At 37.7% G+C, this 18,106-nt stretch overlaps 1 protein-coding gene and 1 long non-coding RNA gene across 5 annotated transcripts in view; one reads left to right on the top strand and one right to left on the bottom strand.

Annotated features, from left to right (window-relative positions):
- Positions 1-379: 379 nt before the first annotated feature.
- On the bottom strand, positions 380-4,004 carry LOC120303077. The gene is made up of 2 exons (XR_005555347.1): positions 3,870-4,004; positions 380-3,417 (listed from the first exon to the last, which is right to left on the bottom strand). It is a non-coding gene; the product is annotated as an uncharacterized LOC120303077 (long non-coding RNA).
- TANK (TRAF family member associated NFKB activator) overlaps positions 3,926-18,106 on the top strand; it is a 39,037-nt gene continuing 24,856 nt past the window's right edge. Inside the window, exons 1-5 of one of the 4 annotated variants that reach the window (XM_039332222.1) lie at positions 3,928-4,933; positions 5,771-5,865; positions 8,357-8,467; positions 10,772-10,930; positions 17,198-17,356. In XM_039332222.1, the coding sequence (XP_039188156.1) occupies positions 17,258-17,356 (99 nt within the window). In that variant the 5' untranslated portion in view covers positions 3,928-4,933; positions 5,771-5,865; positions 8,357-8,467; positions 10,772-10,930; positions 17,198-17,257. Of the gene's footprint in view, positions 4,934-5,770; positions 5,866-8,356; positions 8,468-10,771; positions 10,931-17,197; positions 17,357-18,106 lie in introns of all 4 variants that reach the window. The other 3 variants (XM_039332223.1, XM_039332224.1, XM_039332225.1) reach the window with 3 other exon arrangements.

The following is an 18,106-nucleotide window of genomic DNA, read 5'->3' on the forward strand; positions in this document are numbered from 1 at the left end:
ACTCATCTTCAAGACTGTTTGACCAAACACTATCAGATCTGCTGATGACTTTAAATTTACTTTCTTTGAATGGTTCAACTTATATAAAATAGACTGTATCATCGTTCCACATTTGGCTAAGGGTAGACAAACTTTTACAGCCATCTGTTTATGAATTATGTCTACCATGATGATGGATGATACAACTGATATAGTTGGTGCAGGCTGTGTATTTGTGGATCCCTGCCGTTAAGAAACTTTCCCTGTAATCTTCAATTCTGTCCTTTGTTCTGGAAACATGTACTAAGTTTTTTAAGTCATTCTAACTCATACACAGGAGAAGTCTTTTCCAGAAAAAAAAAATGTTTTCTTATTGGCCAACATAATAAAAATACAGACAATAGCTCCATTGTTTTAATTGCAGCTGGTCAATTTACACAAAAGCTATTGCTAAAATAGTTGTTGATTCACTGGTCTGAGATTTTGCTTTAGGGTAATCTACTGGATTGTCTGTTTATAATTGTTTATAACTGATATTTTAAATTTGTAACTGGATTTGTATTTTACATTCTAATGTTCTGCAAAAAGATGTACCTCAATATTATCAGCGCTTTTATTCTGGAAAATTGCAAAGGCTTTTAGCTAAGCACTAGTAACTATTCATTTACTACCATATAACCAATTTAAATGTTCATACAAAACTTTGGTACAGAAACTTCCAATTATCCAGAACATGCACCATTCAATTTTGCCATCTGATTTACAGCCACACAGTGGCTCAAATCCCACCACAAAAAGATGATTCAGAGATTGCAACAGCACTTTTCAAAATGTGAAAATGGCAACTCCTTTTCAGTGTAAAACTTTTATAAATAAATATACACACAACCTATATGTATCCTCTCAAATCTGAAGAAACTGTGTATCTTCCCTCAGAAAATGTTTGTTATTATTTTTCATTTTTTCATAATCTATACATCTGCTCAAAATAAGCCTTACAAAGTACTCCTGAGTCCCTGCTGATTAAAAATCATTCAAAAACTCTCATCCTTCAATTCACATCCATAGAACAGAAGTTTTACTGTAGTACACGGCATTATTGACAGGATATTAAAGTTCTACAACTAGTTTACATTTTGTTTTCACTTTAAATTCTGATTTAGTGAGAGTACAAATTATAATGATCAGTTTTCTGTGGCTACATACAAGGAAGTCTCATGTGGGGGATTTTTCAGTGGAAGTTCCCAGCTAACATCAATCATTAGCTGAACAAGATAGAACTGTACTTCTAAGTTCCTGTTGAGAAAACTTTCTGATAGCAAAATAGGCATGAAAGCAGACTAAAAAAGGTGTGTTTCCAAATGATTTGAATATTCTGGAAAGCAAAGACTACTTTGCTAAGATAGAAGGTATGTACTCTGCATCAAATCCATGTATTAAAAAAGGGTGTAGATTTTACAATTCATTTTATAATTAGGGCCTACCTCCTATATGTGCTTTGGTGTAAATAATTACAGTTGGCTATCTGAGATTCTTCTGTTCTTTTGCAATTTTATAAGCAATTAAAATATTAATTCTGCAATTGGAATTAAAAACCTGGGACTATTCTTCCACAAAATCCCCCCAAATAAAACATCATGACTTGTTAAAACAAATCGGAATGCTGAAATTAATAGTTGTAATTCTGTTCATGAAGATACCAATTCCGTCTCCTATCTATCAATCTATCTACCTATCTTTCTATCTACCTATTTTCTATCTGGGATAGGCAGATATGGATATATGATGGTATTACAGATATCACCTCAACTTTAAGCTGTTCCCAGTAAAGCTGCATGATGATGATGATATGATAATGATGATTCTATTATCATGCTGGGGACAACTGTGTGTAAATATTTTGTAATGGTGACTTAGTTTTATCTGTAAGGAAACTATATTTCTATGTGGACAACATCAGTATAAATGCAATAGGCCCCAGCCTATTAAAGTGGAACATTTCTTATGCTACTCAAATTTGTTTCCTTAGAAAACTTCCCAGTATTAAATTCTGCCTGATACTAAATTATTCCCAAGTAAAGATTTACCCTAGCTGTCACCCAAGGAAAATCGTCTTTTTATTTTGCTACATGAATAACAAGATGGACATGGGCAGGAACAGATAAAAAAAATTAACCCACATTCACCCCTAATCTTAACTTGGGAATTATGCTTCCCTGAACAGAAGAATGTACCTCTGAGTAGCCCTAACAAACTATAGTAACAGGAGTGCCATCCACAATCAGGGAAGTTCTGTCAAAACAGGCAACCAGTTTTTTAAAAATGCATTTTAAATATTGTTACCTTTTGTGCAATGATTTTTCTGTTATTGAAGAAAATCTTAAGAACCATGATTAAGCACATCAAAATAATGCAAGAATAATAAAACAATGGCTGTTAACTAGTTCAGCTATGCCATCATGAGCTCTCAAATGCTAGGGGTAAATAAACAGATTTTCATTTCACAGCAATTGCTATTCAACCATAGCAAAGTTGGCATGTGCTCAATTTCTAAAGCAGAGAGTGTTTCAAAGAAAGAATGATACAATAGAAAAGTTCTTTCATGCTGATATAAGTGAATGTCTAAACCATGTAAAACAACTAGGCTGGCTTTTAATTATTACCAGGGAATATGATTTTTCCATCTCTACAGAATGAGGTCTCCCACCCATTAGTTTGGACAATATCACAAGATTCGCTAATACAATTTTGTGTTTAAGGTAGGGTACCTGCTCATCTAGAAGTATCCCGTGTTGGTAAGGGATAAGAATAAATTCTGGCTTTGAAAGTTCTCTCTCTTTTCTATGTCTAAAAGTGTCTAAATTAAAAGCAGATATGCTGTTCACATAATCTGCTGATCACTTTTTTTCCAAAATGGACCTGTTACATAAATAGAGTTAGTTCATACATTCTAAAATCCTTTTCATTTTTCCAGGGTATACTTTAGTGCCTTTAACATTTGTACCTTGTAATAATATACATAATTATATCAATGCATAATTATACCGGGCATCGCAGTTGTGACAACACACCAAATTGTTTTCCTTTTTTGCAAAATACACATCTACACACATTGATAGAGGATAGAGTTTTTTTCTGGGGTAAAATTCTCTTCCTTGTTAAGAATCTTTCCAAAATCTCTATATGATCTTTTTTGTTCTAATTGCATCAATTATAACCTCCTGTTTTCTTCAGTAAAATAGGTGTAATGGTTTTAGATCACAGAAGAGCAGAATTGTTCCACTTTAGGCCACGCAAGCTCTGCCAATCAAGAAGGGCTTGATTTTCTCAGGATTCTGTTGCAGCAAGCAAAGTAGACTGCAAACATATACGGGAGTTGACCATAGTTTCCCTTTTTTCCAACTGAATCTGTCTGTGATCCATCTGTTTTTTTCCTTCCTGCAAATACAATATTACTAGCTTTACTGGTGATCAGATTCACTTATTTTTTACATATGTCGCAGAAGCCAAATATTTAGCCACTAGTATAATAAAATAAAGCTTTATACAAGGCACTGTTCAAATGTTTAATCTTTATGTTGCAATTAAAGTATAATAAGCCACTATCAGCCACCAAACTAGTTAGTTAATGGGAAATACTGTAAATGTCAATGACTATTTTGTCTCATATGTAAAACTGCATCTGCAAAACCCCACAATCATAGTCAGCCACATCTTAAATCTAGTATGATGTACACCACTATCCCACCCATATGTTTCCGTATATACTTGATATCAATTTATAGTTCAATAGGAGATCCAAACCCAGAAAACTGAGACAAGGCTAGACGTGCAGGCTGCAAATATTCCAACAACTGATCCAAAGTAGTAAAGATAACAGAAATATTTACCCATTTTCTGCTATCTTCTACTATCTGGTGGCCATCCAGATTTTTGTAGTCTATATAGGATAGGCAGAGCAAATAATTGTCAGGGTAAGCAACAACTTCTACATTTGCAAGGTTCTAGATGTCCATTATGGTGAGCACTTCACTGTAGCTTACTTTAGAAATTAATAACTAGGCTACTGCCTGATTTGCAGACTTGATCACTTCCTCCCGCTGCCTTTTGGATATGAACAGGATTAAGCTGTGCTCTTCCCAACCATCATATGATAAAGTGGCCTCAGTTCAACTAAAATGCTGGGCTCTTCCTGAATGCAACAACCGTATTGTATTGTATACAATAACGCCGTAATGCTGTGCTTTCTGTCAGGATGTTTTTCGATTTCTTGGTATAGCCTACGGCCCTAGGGCAAGATTGGAGGATTTCCGGGTGGTCCCCCGACCTTGTATTCTGAGTTTCTCTCATAGGGGAAGCAGAGAAGGCAGCCGCGAGGAGGAGCGCAGGCCCACGATCTTCCTGTTGTCGGCTTCAACCTCTCGCTAGGCGGTGCAGCGACCGGGACTGGGCGCAGCAGCCCAATTCTCCCGGTGGCGTTAGCTGCAGGTGGGCAAGCGGGCAAACCACGGGCGAAGGCTCTGCCTGCTACTTTTTTCCCCTCGCTCTCCGCTCACCCAAGCCTGGACAACCAGCAGCCCTCGTGGCCCTTCCTTTCCCGTCGGGGCGACGTGCGGGAGAAGCTCCCCTGCACCGCGCTGCCCAGCCAGAGGCAAGAAGACGGGTGAGGGAAAGCTGCGAGAACAGCCCATCTGCCCTCTTCCTCCGACTAAGACGGGCAGAAAAAGCCCGTCGGGGAACCAAGAAAGCCCGGAGAGGGCGGCAAGGCCGAGATCAGCTCCCAGCAACCCCCGCCTAGTTAGGCCAGCTGCCGAAAGCTGGCAGGGCTTGACGCAGCGGATCACATGGCGGCGGCGGCTCAGCAGGAAGTTCGCTCTGTTCCTGGGTGGCGCGTCGGAGTTTCGGGCTTGCTCCGAGGCGATCGGAGCGCGTAGCCGATCACGGTGGGGGCTTCGTAAGTTTCTTCTTGCCTTTATAAGTCACCCGCTAAGCGGCCGAGCCCGCAACTTTTCGCCGACGTTTTTAACTGTAATGCTTTGCCTTTTCTGCAAGCCACATTAACACGAAGTTCTTTCCTCTTGGTTCCCCCAAAGTTTCTTTCTCTCACCCCCCCCCCTTGTAGTTTAGCTAGCAATTCTGCTTCCGTTTTTCTTTCCATTTTAAGCCCTGCCTTCTTCTTAGCTTGGATAGTTTCTTCACACAGCACAAACTTTACCTAGCTACATTTTGAAAGCTGCCTTGTAGCTCTAACCGTGCAGTTGTAAACAAGCTTTCTTTCTGGTCCGCTTCCCCTAATCCAGGGGCGAATGCTCTCGATTTGAGGTGTGGGCGAAGAGATGCAGCTTAACCTATGTCTTTTATTTTCCTGGTCCGTTTTGCCATTATTTGCCAGGGCCTTTGGGGTCAGTTAGAAAAACGCCACAAGGGTTGTTAATTTCAGCGCGTCTTGTCATTCATAGATTTTATTACAAAGGCGGAAGCGCCTAAGGAGGAAAACCACTCGGTGGCTCAAGGGAAGAGCCGGCTGGGTGGCTGCTTTGTTTAAAACCAGTTATACCTGGAGCAAAGAGATCGCTTGTTCATTTCCTCTTATAAGTAGCACACAAACATTTGAGTGTCTCGTATCCTCTGAGTGTTTACGAACCAATTGCGGAAGGGCCGAGGATCGGAGAAAACTTCCTGTTCCGGAATCCTTGAACCCAGACCGTGGAAGTTTTTTATTGCGAAACTACACCCCCGAGAAATTCCAATGGGCTAGTATTTGGAAAACCAGTTTGCTCTTTCTTCCTAGGAGGATTGCGAGTGGAATAGAAATCCTGAAGGCTGTGAAGTTCTTCCTCCAGTTTCCCTGAATGAAAAGTTTCTATCTTTGTACTAACAAGAGAGGTGGGAATTTATTTATTTATTTATTTATTTATGAGACTTATATACCGCTTTAAGTGCAAGCACTCTCTAAGCGGTGTTGCCCTACTGAAGCCTTTTGACAATCATCCAATGGACACTATTTCCTGAAAGTAACGAATACATCTAATTAAGTCAGAGTGCTTGTTTAGAGTTAGTGGGGTGTGTGAATCCAGGCATACATTTTGTATACTATTTAGTATGTTATATGATGCAGTCAATTGTGGGTGCTTTTGAGATGCCATAGCTAAACAAATATGCTTCTGTTGAAATCAGTGGAATTATTTTTTAATAATAATAGGCAAGATTTAAACAGCTAGGTTCAAATATCTGTAGTCTTGTATACATTAATTTAAAAGAACGCACCTTTAAAATGATGGGAATCAATTTTAGGTAGATTCATGTGAAGAGCAGGGTAAGATATGCTCTGATCACTTTCTGAATATGATATAAAGAGTAGCTTTCCCCCCTCTCTTTGGATTCAAGAGCATTAGTCTGTTCCTCAAGATGCAAATACTATGCCTTCTACAATCATTGATTTCTGGCGACTGCCTGGGTAAGTCCCTGCAGTTTTCATGGCAAGATTTCAGAAGTGGTTTGGCTTTGCAATTAGGCTGATCACATTTTGGGCACTTGGTAACAGGCTCACTTTTATGCCCTTTTACGTCATCCTTTGGTATTGTGACCATGATTTATGACTTTTTAGCCAGAAGCCGGCATTTATTTCTGGTTTCCAACAAAAAACATCACAGCAAACAATGGATTTGCTTAATAATTACCACATTTACTTAACAACCACTGCAAAAAAAGTAATGAAATTAAGTGCGCTCATGCAGTGACCCACTTAATGAGTATTATGACCTACACCTATGACCATAATTCTAGGTTCAATTATGGTCGTAAATCAAGGACTACCTGTAAAGCCAAGGCTGCAACTTTAGCCTGGCAACTTTAGAAGCTAGGTCTGGGATAGCTGAGTCTATCCATACAAAAGCCACAGGTGGCATGGGCAGAGGAAAGATTGCAACAGATTGTTTGCATTAGATGATATGCAAACCACACCATCTTAACAATAATGATATACATACTGACAGAAACCTAAATTATGTTACTTGAAAAAAGTCCATTTCCCTCTCCAGATCTGGAATTAGAAAAAAAAAAGCTGAAATGTACTGACAGAACTCACATATCATTCTCAGCCATAATCAAGGTTATTTAGTTTCAGCTCAGCATCTTATGTGCTAGTTCAGCCCCATTTTTAAGCAAACTAAACTTTAGGTGATTGTTGAACCCAGCCCAATACAATTTCTCTGCTCCAAAAAATGGTCATTGAAAATATCTGTTTAAACAGTTAAACCACTTAGGCATTTGTCATAATAATGTGGATGTTGAAAACTTCATAGAGGAGGAGTTAAAAATTTCTGTGAGATTTTTATTCTATCACTTTAACTACACTGATGAGTAAGGCATGTATGAGTGTAAAAACCTGCTTGTATTCTGATGCTAGGATTAAATTCTATCAAAACATGTCAGAATTACTTTCAGCAATGAACAAAAGAGAAGGGCTGTAGCTTTCTCTCCTAATTATAATCATTAGTTTTATGCAAAATTAAAGAATTTCAGTTAAGTATAATCATTTAAATATTTTAAAAAATTTATCACACACTATAGGCATGCTAGAAAATAACATTTTAAATAAGGTTTCTATTTCATAATTTTTGAAAGAAAAAGATGGAATATGTTATATGTATGTAGAATAAGCTTTAAACTAATTAATACAATTGTTCCATTTTCCATGGGGTCCTGGGTAGCCTTTAAGATTCTCCCCTCGTATTCCCACAACTATCTTATGAGCATCTTCTTGTGAGCCTGGCTTTAAAATGACATACTTGGCAGTCACATTGCAAAAAATGATGGATAAAATGAAGACTAACTCTGATTTAATTCTCATGTATTTCAATGTCATTATTATCCTTCAATCTCTCAATTAACAATTTCACCCTACAGTCATTTAATTTGATAATTGCTGAGGTTATGTAGCAGTTACAGGTTAGGTTTTAGAAGAGTAACACAACTCTGGGGTTTGAGCTGTGCATCTCTGAGCCAAGAGAGTGATTCAGCTGTGAATTTCATGACTAAATAGAGATCAGAATTAAGCTCCATGTCCAGCACTTGTACACTGTTTACATGTAGATTGACTAGACCAGGAGTAGGCAATTTTGGCTGTTTTATGACTCATGGACTTCAATTCCCAGAATTCCTGTGCCAGCCATGCTGAGGGGAAAGGGAGAGTTTCCAAGCTGAGCCATGTTGGCTCAGGAATTCTGGGAGTTGAAGTCCACGAGTCATAAAAGAGCCAAGGTTGCCTACCCCTGGACTAGACTATTCTTAATAGTGATATTTAATTTGCTTTTTCTACACCTGCCATTCTTCTCCCCATATATCTTTGAATTGGTTTGTTTTTTTCTTCTGCCAGGTTTTGCATCTCAATGAGCTACTTTGATTCTCAGATATTATCTTTCCATTTGGTTCAATGAGCTGGTAAATCCCGTGAAATAGTTCTCCCTATTTTGTCTGCTTTGCTTTGGTGAGTTTTTTGTGTGGTGCATATTCCTTATATCTTAGTGTTCTTTATTATGTATTTTTATCTGTTATTGATTTGAACAAAAAAAAAGCTACTCCTAAGCAGCTCAGGAATAGACTGGACAAATCTTACATTTCTTTTAAAGAAGAAGATACATTTTTCTTTGATGGCCAATGGGGCAAGTTAAAGTTTGGAGCTTCTTTTCTTTAAAAGAATACTCATATTTCAAGGGAAAAAAGGCTGACACCAGCATATTCCAGAATATTCATTTCTCACAAAAAATAACCCTTATGCAAACCCTAACAATTTAGTTAAAACAATTTTAAAACACTGCCAAACTCTCAAGTTAGAATGCAGCACTTTCATTCAATTTCTCTTATTGTTTTAGGAGTCTTGCTTAATAAAATCATGCAGGATTTAGTGAACTTGCAACATTTGGGGCAATTTTCTAGGAATGAGATGACAGGTTGATACTTAACGGTCCAAATATGTTAGAAAGCTCTGAAAGTGTGGAAAAATCCTTTCTCCATATTTCTTTTCCAGATGCTTGAATCTCTAGTTTATGTTGAATTTGATTTTTGTTGCAAACAATGTACCTTTCTTGCAATATAGTGTATCTCAAAAATGATGAGGTTTAAATAAAAAGGGTGTCTGTAAGGATACTCATAAAACTGTCCTATGATATTAGACAATGTGCTAAAAATGTAAATGAAAAGCATTATTTTGCAATGCACCCATATATGTGTCTTATCTGTCTCTTATAACTGAGTGAAGGGGCATATCCTAGGTTTTCAGTAGCTTGTTGTAAGAATTGCTTCTTTTTATTTCTTCAAGACAACTTGCAATAATTTGCTAAGCAGTGCATAGGTATTTTCAAAATAATTGTGAGGCAGCTTCAAAACAGCATTGCATGCATCAATGCAAAGAATAAACCTTGTTTATCAGGAGATTTCCATTTAATACCATACTTTAAGTGGACAGATGTAACCCAAATAACATTTGACTCATGGCGTGAAACATAAAAATCAGCCACTTTTGTTTCTGTTTAAATTAATGTTCATACCTTTGGTGGCACAGCAGTTAGAGTGCAGTACTGCAGGCCACTTTAGCTGACTGTGTTCAGCAGGTCAGCGGTTCAAATCTCACCGGCTCAAGGTTGACTCAGCCTTCCATCCTTCCGAGGTAGGTAAAATGAGGACCCAGATTGTTGGGGGCAATGTAAATATATATATACATTGCTTACTGGTGTACACCGCTTAGAGAGTGCTTGCACTTAAAGCGGTATATAAGTCTCATAAATAAATAAATAAATAAATAAATAAATAAATAAATAAGAATGGGAAAAATGAGGTTAAAAAATGAGAAATGTTTCACTAGAAATGTTTCACTAAATCTAATTTGGATTATTGTTTTGAAGAACTGTCTTCCAGTTCTATTTCTGATGGTCTTACCTATTTAAAAAGCTGCATTGGCACAGTTGTCTAGCATTTCCTTTAATGGAAACTCCAGTGAAACAATAAATTTAGAAAAGAATCCAGTCTTGTTGATGCCATTTCTTTCAGTTATTCTTCAAGAAAATTTCCTGATCGTTCAAGTTAACGCAGCGCAGCTGTAATATTTCTATTGCTCCCATTACCTGAATACTGTATAGCAATAATTTTTCAAGCAATTAGTGATTAAGAGAAACTGGTTTCTGGATCTGGTACATAAGGAGGCTTCCCAGCATCTCCTTTTCAACTTTTCTTTTAATTGTATTGGATAACTGTTTTGGCTGCTTCTGATTTTCCGGCATAATGATTTAACTTTAGATGGAAGTTGAGTCATGGGAACTGGACTTCTGTGCTTTGCTGCTTATCCAAGTAGCTTCTTCAGTCTTGGATTAGATAAGACTAGAATAAGCAGTGAATCGTTTCAAACCAAAAATACATCCAGTTGCCATGACCCAACCTCCAGACAACTCTACCTAGAAGATGACTGAGAATCTTCATTGACTTAATTTTAGATGGTTTTCAAAGCAACATTTCTCAACTGGGTACCCTCCAGAGGGATGGGACTTTGACTTTTGCCATTTATAGCCAAAACATAATCTTTTGCCAATGCCAGCTGAGAATTATTGAACTTCAGCACAACCAGAAAATATCCTGTTTGGAAAAATTGTTTTAAAGGCTTTGACTGCCATCTCATATTTGCTTACTAATCTCTGAGGTCACTGGGGATAAGTCCCAGATAACCTTTTCCCCCATCTGATTCATTTGTATTGAATTGCAACTGATTTGGCACTTAAGCCCAATTTTCTTTCACTTCCAGCAAAGTTTTAAGTCTGTTACAACATCTCTTGGATAAGAAGCGAAACGTCTTCAAGGAAACATAAAGTGCAGTTGCCTCTTCAAAAAGTACCTTTGGGACATTACAGCAGGGATTTTCAAACTTTTACAGGCTATGGAACCAGAATCCGAGAATCCCTGAGTAAGAGACAAAGCTCTAATGGTAGAAAATGGAGAATAAAATTAAATTGGGTTCACTATAGCTTATTTATGCAAATTTATGAATTTCACAAACTTGGATGTACCAATTACTTCCCCAGAAAATCTGTCCTTATTCTAAGTCAGTGTTTCTCAACCTTGGCAACTTTAAGATGAGTGACCTAAGTACGCTGACTAGGGAATTCTGGGACTTAAAGGCCACACATCTTAAAAGTTGCCAAAGTTGAGAAACCCTGTTACCGTAATTTCCGGCGTATAAGACGACTTTCTAAAGTGCAGAAATCGGCACCGAAGTCAGGGGTCATCTTATACGCCAAGTTGTCTTATACGCCGGAAATTACGGTAGTTTCCGGCATATAAGACGACTTTCTAGGCATGAAAATCGGCGCCGAAGTCGGGGGTCGTCTTATACGCCGGGTCGCTTTATACGCCGGAAAATACGGTACTTTAAATAAAAAATTAAAGATTTCGGCATACCAGAGTTAAAACTAGAATTACACAATTCTAGTTACACAATAGGAGGCTGATGTTTCAACCAAACAAATCAAAGTTCAGTGACTGGGATATGATTTCTATTCTTGAGAAAAATTGTACCGATGTCCCTGTTTGTGTTTGGGCTTTTGGTTTGTCTTTAAACTCTCACAGAATCTCATCAAGTTCTTGCAGAACCTTAAGGTTCTGTAGAAAAGTTTCCAAACCCACTTCGGCATTCTGTGAGCAGGGTTCAGACATTTTCAAGGGGGTAGCGGATGGGCAGATCAAAGCCTGCATCTTCAGCTTTCTTTCATGTAGTGTAAATTTAACCCATCACGTGCATATTGCTTTGAGATTTGTATTCCTAGACAGGTGTGTAGTTTACTTCCTCTGCATATAGAATTTATATTTGGGGGCTGCTTGTCTTACCAACAGTTCTAGGTCCTTTTATCTCTGTGTTGGGATCAGTTGTTTCAAAAGGATGGGATGGCAACCTGGAAGCTATGGCCTCCCGTTGTGATTTTCAGACCCCCCTAAAACCTCCCCCTCCTTTCCCTCCAATGTTGAGTCCTGTAACAGAGTATGAGTTCTGATGCTTTCAAGGAGAAACAATGGCCACAGGTTGTATATAGGTCGTCCTCACCTTATGAGCACAATTGAGCCCAAAATTTTTGTTGCTAAGCGAGACACAGTTGTTAAATGAATTATGCCCCATTTTATGACCTTTCTGGCCACAGTTGTTGAGTGAATCACTGCAGTTGTTAAGTTAATAACATGGTTGTTCAATGAATTTGGCTTTCCCATTGACTTTGCTTGTCAGAATGTCCCAAAAGGGGCTCACATGACACTGGAACACTGCAACCATCATAAATATGAGTCAGTTGCCAAGCATCTGAATTTTGGTCACATGACCATGGGGATGCTGCAACGGTTATAAGTGTTGCAAAACGGTCATAAATCACTTTTTTCAATGCTATTGTAACTTCAAACATCACTAAATGAACTGTTGTAAGTCAAGGATTACCTGTACTGTATTTGCCCATTCTTTAAAAAAAAAAAAAAATCTCTTTTTCTCCCAAAGAGTATATTTTATGTTTCCTTGTTTATTTTTTAAAAAAAAAAGAAGTACCTGTCATGGAAGCCCTGCGAAGCAATTGCCGTAATCAAGGCCAAGTATCCATTTCTCTCCCTAGTCCTAGTCCTGCCTGGCTAATTGACCTGATGCATTAATTATCAAGAAGATGCTCTCATTCCCATTTTGAAGAAAGACACAACATTTGGCAAAACAACACAAATGTCTTTATAGTCCCCCCCCCCTATGGTGTGGATGCCAATTTGTGACATTTATCAAACTCTGACACATTTGGCTACTGTTGGGTTGGAAAGCTCAGCAATTGTAGAAACATAACACCATGGCAACAGTTGTCATAAATATAGAATTAATAGTTCCCTGGGGCTCTAATCCTGTACCTTTTTCTCACAGGATTTAATGGGGCTCATTTTTGAGTTAACATGAGCATTGCTGGATCATGAAAGAGCATGGAAAGAGGAGACGTCGGCAATAAGGCCAAATCAAATATGCCTTCTCAGTCTTACAGGGGGGAAGAGTTCATTTTAGCCCAACCAAGTAAAGCATTTGACTAGCCCTCTGGGAAAATGCTGAGTAATTTTTGACCTTTCATTCAGATCCCACTCCTTCAGGATGGGTGCACAATGGATGGAATCGCCTGGAATTACTCTTTGACCTCTTTGAGTTCTATCTAGCATCCATCCAAATAAGCCATTAAAAGTTGGAAATTTAAATCTCTTAAGCAACCACCTTGAGCCTACAAACTGCAGTAAATTCATTGCGTTTGGTGACACTTATGAATTAACTGGCTTGAGAATGCACTATTAGAAATCTTTATAAACCATTACATTTCAGTTAAAATGAATGCAAAGGATCTGAGCAGGAGTGAGTAAGGGCTCCTTAAAAAAATAGTTTTCCCTCAATGATAAATAGGGAAGCAAAAGAATGCTGGTGCCAAAGTTGACTCTGTTTAAATTAGAAATTTGTCACATTTAATTAATTATGTTCTGGAAGCTGTTCTTGTTTGTTTGGTATGAAATCTGAGGAAAGATAATTGGTTTTGGTTTTTCAACTAGCATTAAATCTGTGGTTAAAGAGAACTCTGCAATATTTTGGTCTACATAGGGAATAAGGACTGTTCCAGTCCGTAGCAACTTTCATTACTGGTATTGCATTAGATGGTCTCATATTTTAAAGAAATTAGAGTGGCAACTTGAGTATTTTCCTTACATATTCACACTACATCTTGTATTTGTGTTGTCACATAGTAGCGTGCTGCAAACAGGCTTAGCTAATAGATAAATCTCCTAAATGCTTGGTCCACTGATCATGTAGGTTTAAAATAACTCTTCAATTTTTACCTATTTTTATTCTGTTATAGTTTTATTGTAATAGGGTAATATTAAATGGGAAATTATATTTCACTGCTTTTAGTTGGCAGGTTAAATTATCTCAAAATTCAGTATTTCAAAAGACAGCCCATTGTAATAGCAAAGGATTTTGAAGATGGCTTCTTGGGTAGCTCAGTTTCAATATTTATCAGTCTGTTTATAAGGTACCCTCATTGTAACTTTTAAGACATACGTGACTTGGATTAAATTAACTTAAAACCCTGCTTTTTCATCTCATTAATTTATTTAGGTGTTAAGATTTTTTTGAAAAACATTTTTTTCCTCCACTGACTTTTTAAAATCACACTTAGTGGGAGAATTAAAACCTTTTGAATGGTTTCTCCCAAGATTGGTCTACTTCTTTCTCTGTTAATAGATGTTTCTATTAATTTAAGTTTTTATTGGATTGTTGAAGAGAATTTTAACCAGGTCATTCTCTTTTTTATTGATTTTTAATAATCTTATAATTTAATTAAACTGTATAATTACATTAGTCACTGAGAAAAATAATATAACTTTTTAATAATTAAGCAATAATCTATATATAGATTGCTAGGTCTAAACATTAAAGACTGTGGCTAAGGGCAGTGTACCTATGACAATTTGATGTTAGGTTTTTCCTTTGTTTATAACTTTTCAAATGTCAACTCTTACTAATCACCATTAGAAAATAAATTACTGAGCTAGATGGACCTTTTGATTTAAAGAAAATATTTTTCCTGTTTTCTTTGGGATAAATTCTCTTGTGTTTTTCTTTTTCTTGCCCTCTTTCAATAAGCCTTCTAGCAGGAACTAATGTTTTTTTTTTCTTATCACTTCGGTTTTTTAAAAGGAAGGTACAGTGGTGTCTATAGGATTAGAATGTTATCAAGCTTTATCATTTTTGTTTTGCATCTCTCTAACCTGGTTCATAAGCCAGGGTTTTCTTAATTATGATTTCTTGAATAAACCACAAATGGCTGTATTCACACAAGCTGCTGTGCCCAAACTGTACAGTCACCTTTATGGCTTAAACCAGGGTTCCCAATATCCCAGGCAGCAGACCAATACCACTCCGCGGCGGGTGAGCAAGCAGAACTTCATCTACACATGTGCACCCCCTCCCCCCCCCTTAGAGGAGAAAAAAATTCCACAAAACCATTCCTGGTGCCAGAAAGGTTGGGGACTGCTGGCTTAAGCCATAAATAATTCCTGCTTATCTTCCAGGAAAATGGATGATGGTTTCAGCCTTAAATCCTCATAGTGGTTCCCAAACTGTGGGCCATGGATTCCTTGGAGGCTGTGGAGTTATTAGAGGGCATTCATTTATACACCAAACATGCAAAACAAAACAAACACCATTCACATAGACCTTCTGTAAATACTGCTTGGGGTGAGATGAGACAGAAATACTGACTGGATTATGAGGGAGACTGAGAGGAACAGCGCTAATCTGTTTCGCCTGATCCTTCCTTCCGTCCTCCTGGCCAGTGGCAGTATTTCTGTCCCTCCCAGGATACTCAGTGTATGCATGGCTACCTACCATGGTAACATTCCTGGCATTATTTCTGGCTGCGATACCTGTAAGCTGCCCATGGATGCTCCCAGTCCTGTGAGGATGGCAAGCTCAGGAAAAAGAACCATTTTTCTGGAAATATCTTATTGGTCATAGGATAATGTAACAAAATCCTAAAAGCCTGCCAAAGCATAATTAAGGTGCAGTCCCCTTCACTGGACTCAAGAATCTCTTCTATTATAGCCTTTAATTCCCTCACCCATCAACCTGCCTAAGGCTTTCACCCATTCCATTACATGACCCCATAAACCACCATGGGGTCTCCAGTTATTTTGCTGTATTTAGCTACTCTACCAGGACTTACCACACATCCCTTCTATTCCAACCTCCATTTACTTTTTCTTTCTCCCATCACCATTGGATGTCTGAGCTCTCAGCAATGTACTAGCAGCTTCTTTTAGCCCCTTTTCTCACTGGGAGATGAGAAGCCAAAGCCATATGGCAAAAGTAGCCACAACTCCACCCACCTGATCCCACACTACCAGTGGGAACCCTTCACCCATCTGGAAACTCCCATGATGCATGCAAGCTGATGTTCATCTGAGTGGCCAGTCTCACCAGTATACACACATCCATCACATCCTGCTAACTCCTAGTAACAAATCAGGGAGAATGCTACTGCTTCTGTAAGCATGCACAAAGAGCATCCTCACTCAAATAAGGAAATACATATGGGCAGGTGGAATCATATTTAAAAAATGTTTGTTTATAGCGCTTTTACTTCTTTCTGGAGGGGAGCAGGTATATGTACATGGACAGGGGGAGATGTTACTACCTTTTAGACTGTTTTAGTGGGTTGCCAGAAAGCTTGCTTTATAGAACATAATAGTACCGTAAATGCCGGCGTACAAGGTGACCCGGCGTATAAGACGACCCCCGTCTTTATAGCCAGGCCGCATTCCTAGAACGTCGTCTTATATGCCAGAAACTACCAGTATTTCCGGCGTATAAGACGACTCGGCGTATAAGACGACCCCCGTCTTTGGCGCCGATTTCAATGCTCGCAGAAGTCGTCTTATACGCCGGCATTTACGGTAGTTAACCTTCCCTAGCCTGAATAAATAGTTGCATCTACATGGAACATGCATATATAATTTATAAAATCCAGATTCATTTAAAAACATTATCTGTGGTTACTGAATTCATAGTAGCTGTTTGTTTCATTTCGTGCATTACAGATAGACCTTGACTTACAACAGTTCATTTAGTAAACATTCAAAGTTACAATGACACTGAAAAAAGTGACTTATGACACTTTTGCACACAACAGTTGCAGTGTCCTCACAGTCACGTGATCAAAATTCAGACACTTGGCAACTAATTCATATTTATTACAGTTGCAGTGTCCCAAGGTCATGTCATCACCTTTTGCGACTTTCTGACAAGCAAAGTTAATGGGGAAGCCAGATTCACTTAACAACCCTGTTACTAACTTAACAACTGCAGTTATCCACTTTACTACTGTGGCAAGAAAGGTTGTAAAATGAGGCAAAATTCACTTAAAACTGTTTCACTTGGCAAAATAATTTTGGGGCTGAATTGTGGTCATAAATCAAGGAATACTGGAGTATCAAGGTATCAATGTTAAAAAGAGATCCTCAAATTAACGTGGGGGGGAGGGCAAACCTTATTCTGAAAAAAAAATTCAAATAGTGTTCAATGGAATATCACCATATTGTTCCATTAGTTGTTCTTTTCTCTGGACAAATGTGAAGCAGCAAAACTAATCTATGATAACCAATATCTTTCTTTTTTTTAAAGTAATTTAACCAGATCTGCTGCATTCATAATCTCTTCAGTGATGAAATATTGCTGGGAAGTATGGATAAAAATATTGCAGAGCAGCTTAATAAGGCATATGAAGCGTTTCGACAGGCGTGTATGGAGAGAGACTTTGCTAGGAAAGAACTAAAGCAAAAGGTATGTATGTTTTAATAACTAATCCTGTAAGTTAAGATTTCCTTTAAGATCGCTTCTGAGAAAAAAGGTCAACTCAGATTTCCTACATTACAGAAATATTCAGTGTAGTTCAATAATGCTATGTTGATTATCTGCCAAAATCATGCAGTCACAATAAAATGCTGTGTCATTCTAAAGATATTATTTTCTGTTTATGAAACTGAATGCAAGGATAGTTTGCATTTCTCTTTTAACTCTTAGGCAGCTTTGACATGTATCTACCAGTTGCCTCTTGGATTGCCTTTGTCAAAGAATGCTTGGCTTGCAAGGAGACAGAGATAGTCAGGAAGTTGATAGTAGGGGAAGAACAGTCTCCCACATTTGCAAGAGGAAACAGTAAGGAAACAGGCATGTGAAATATTTTTTTGTTGGTGCTTCGTATTACGGAAGTAGTGTTAAACTTAGTCTTAGTGTTAAAGTAGTGTTAAACTTAAAAACATACAGTAGCCTAGTGCAATATTTCTCACCCTGTTTTGCAATATTGCATCCTATGGCACAATATTTAATAGAGCAGTAATTCTATGGCACACAAGAAAATGATTAATCATATATAGTGAGCCTATTTTTAAATATGTAATACAAGGTTTGAAGGAAATTTATATAATTTTTTAAAAATATCTGCACTGTGTTTAAATATACAGATTATACATCTATTTATACACATACATATATACATATATAGTCTATATATAGAGAGAGACATAGACATAG

The sequence above is a fragment of the Crotalus tigris genome, unplaced genomic scaffold (assembly GCF_016545835.1).
Source record: "Crotalus tigris isolate CLP2741 ecotype Arizona unplaced genomic scaffold, ASM1654583v1 scf7180000024457.371407, whole genome shotgun sequence".
Taxonomy (NCBI): domain Eukaryota; kingdom Metazoa; phylum Chordata; class Lepidosauria; order Squamata; family Viperidae; genus Crotalus; species Crotalus tigris.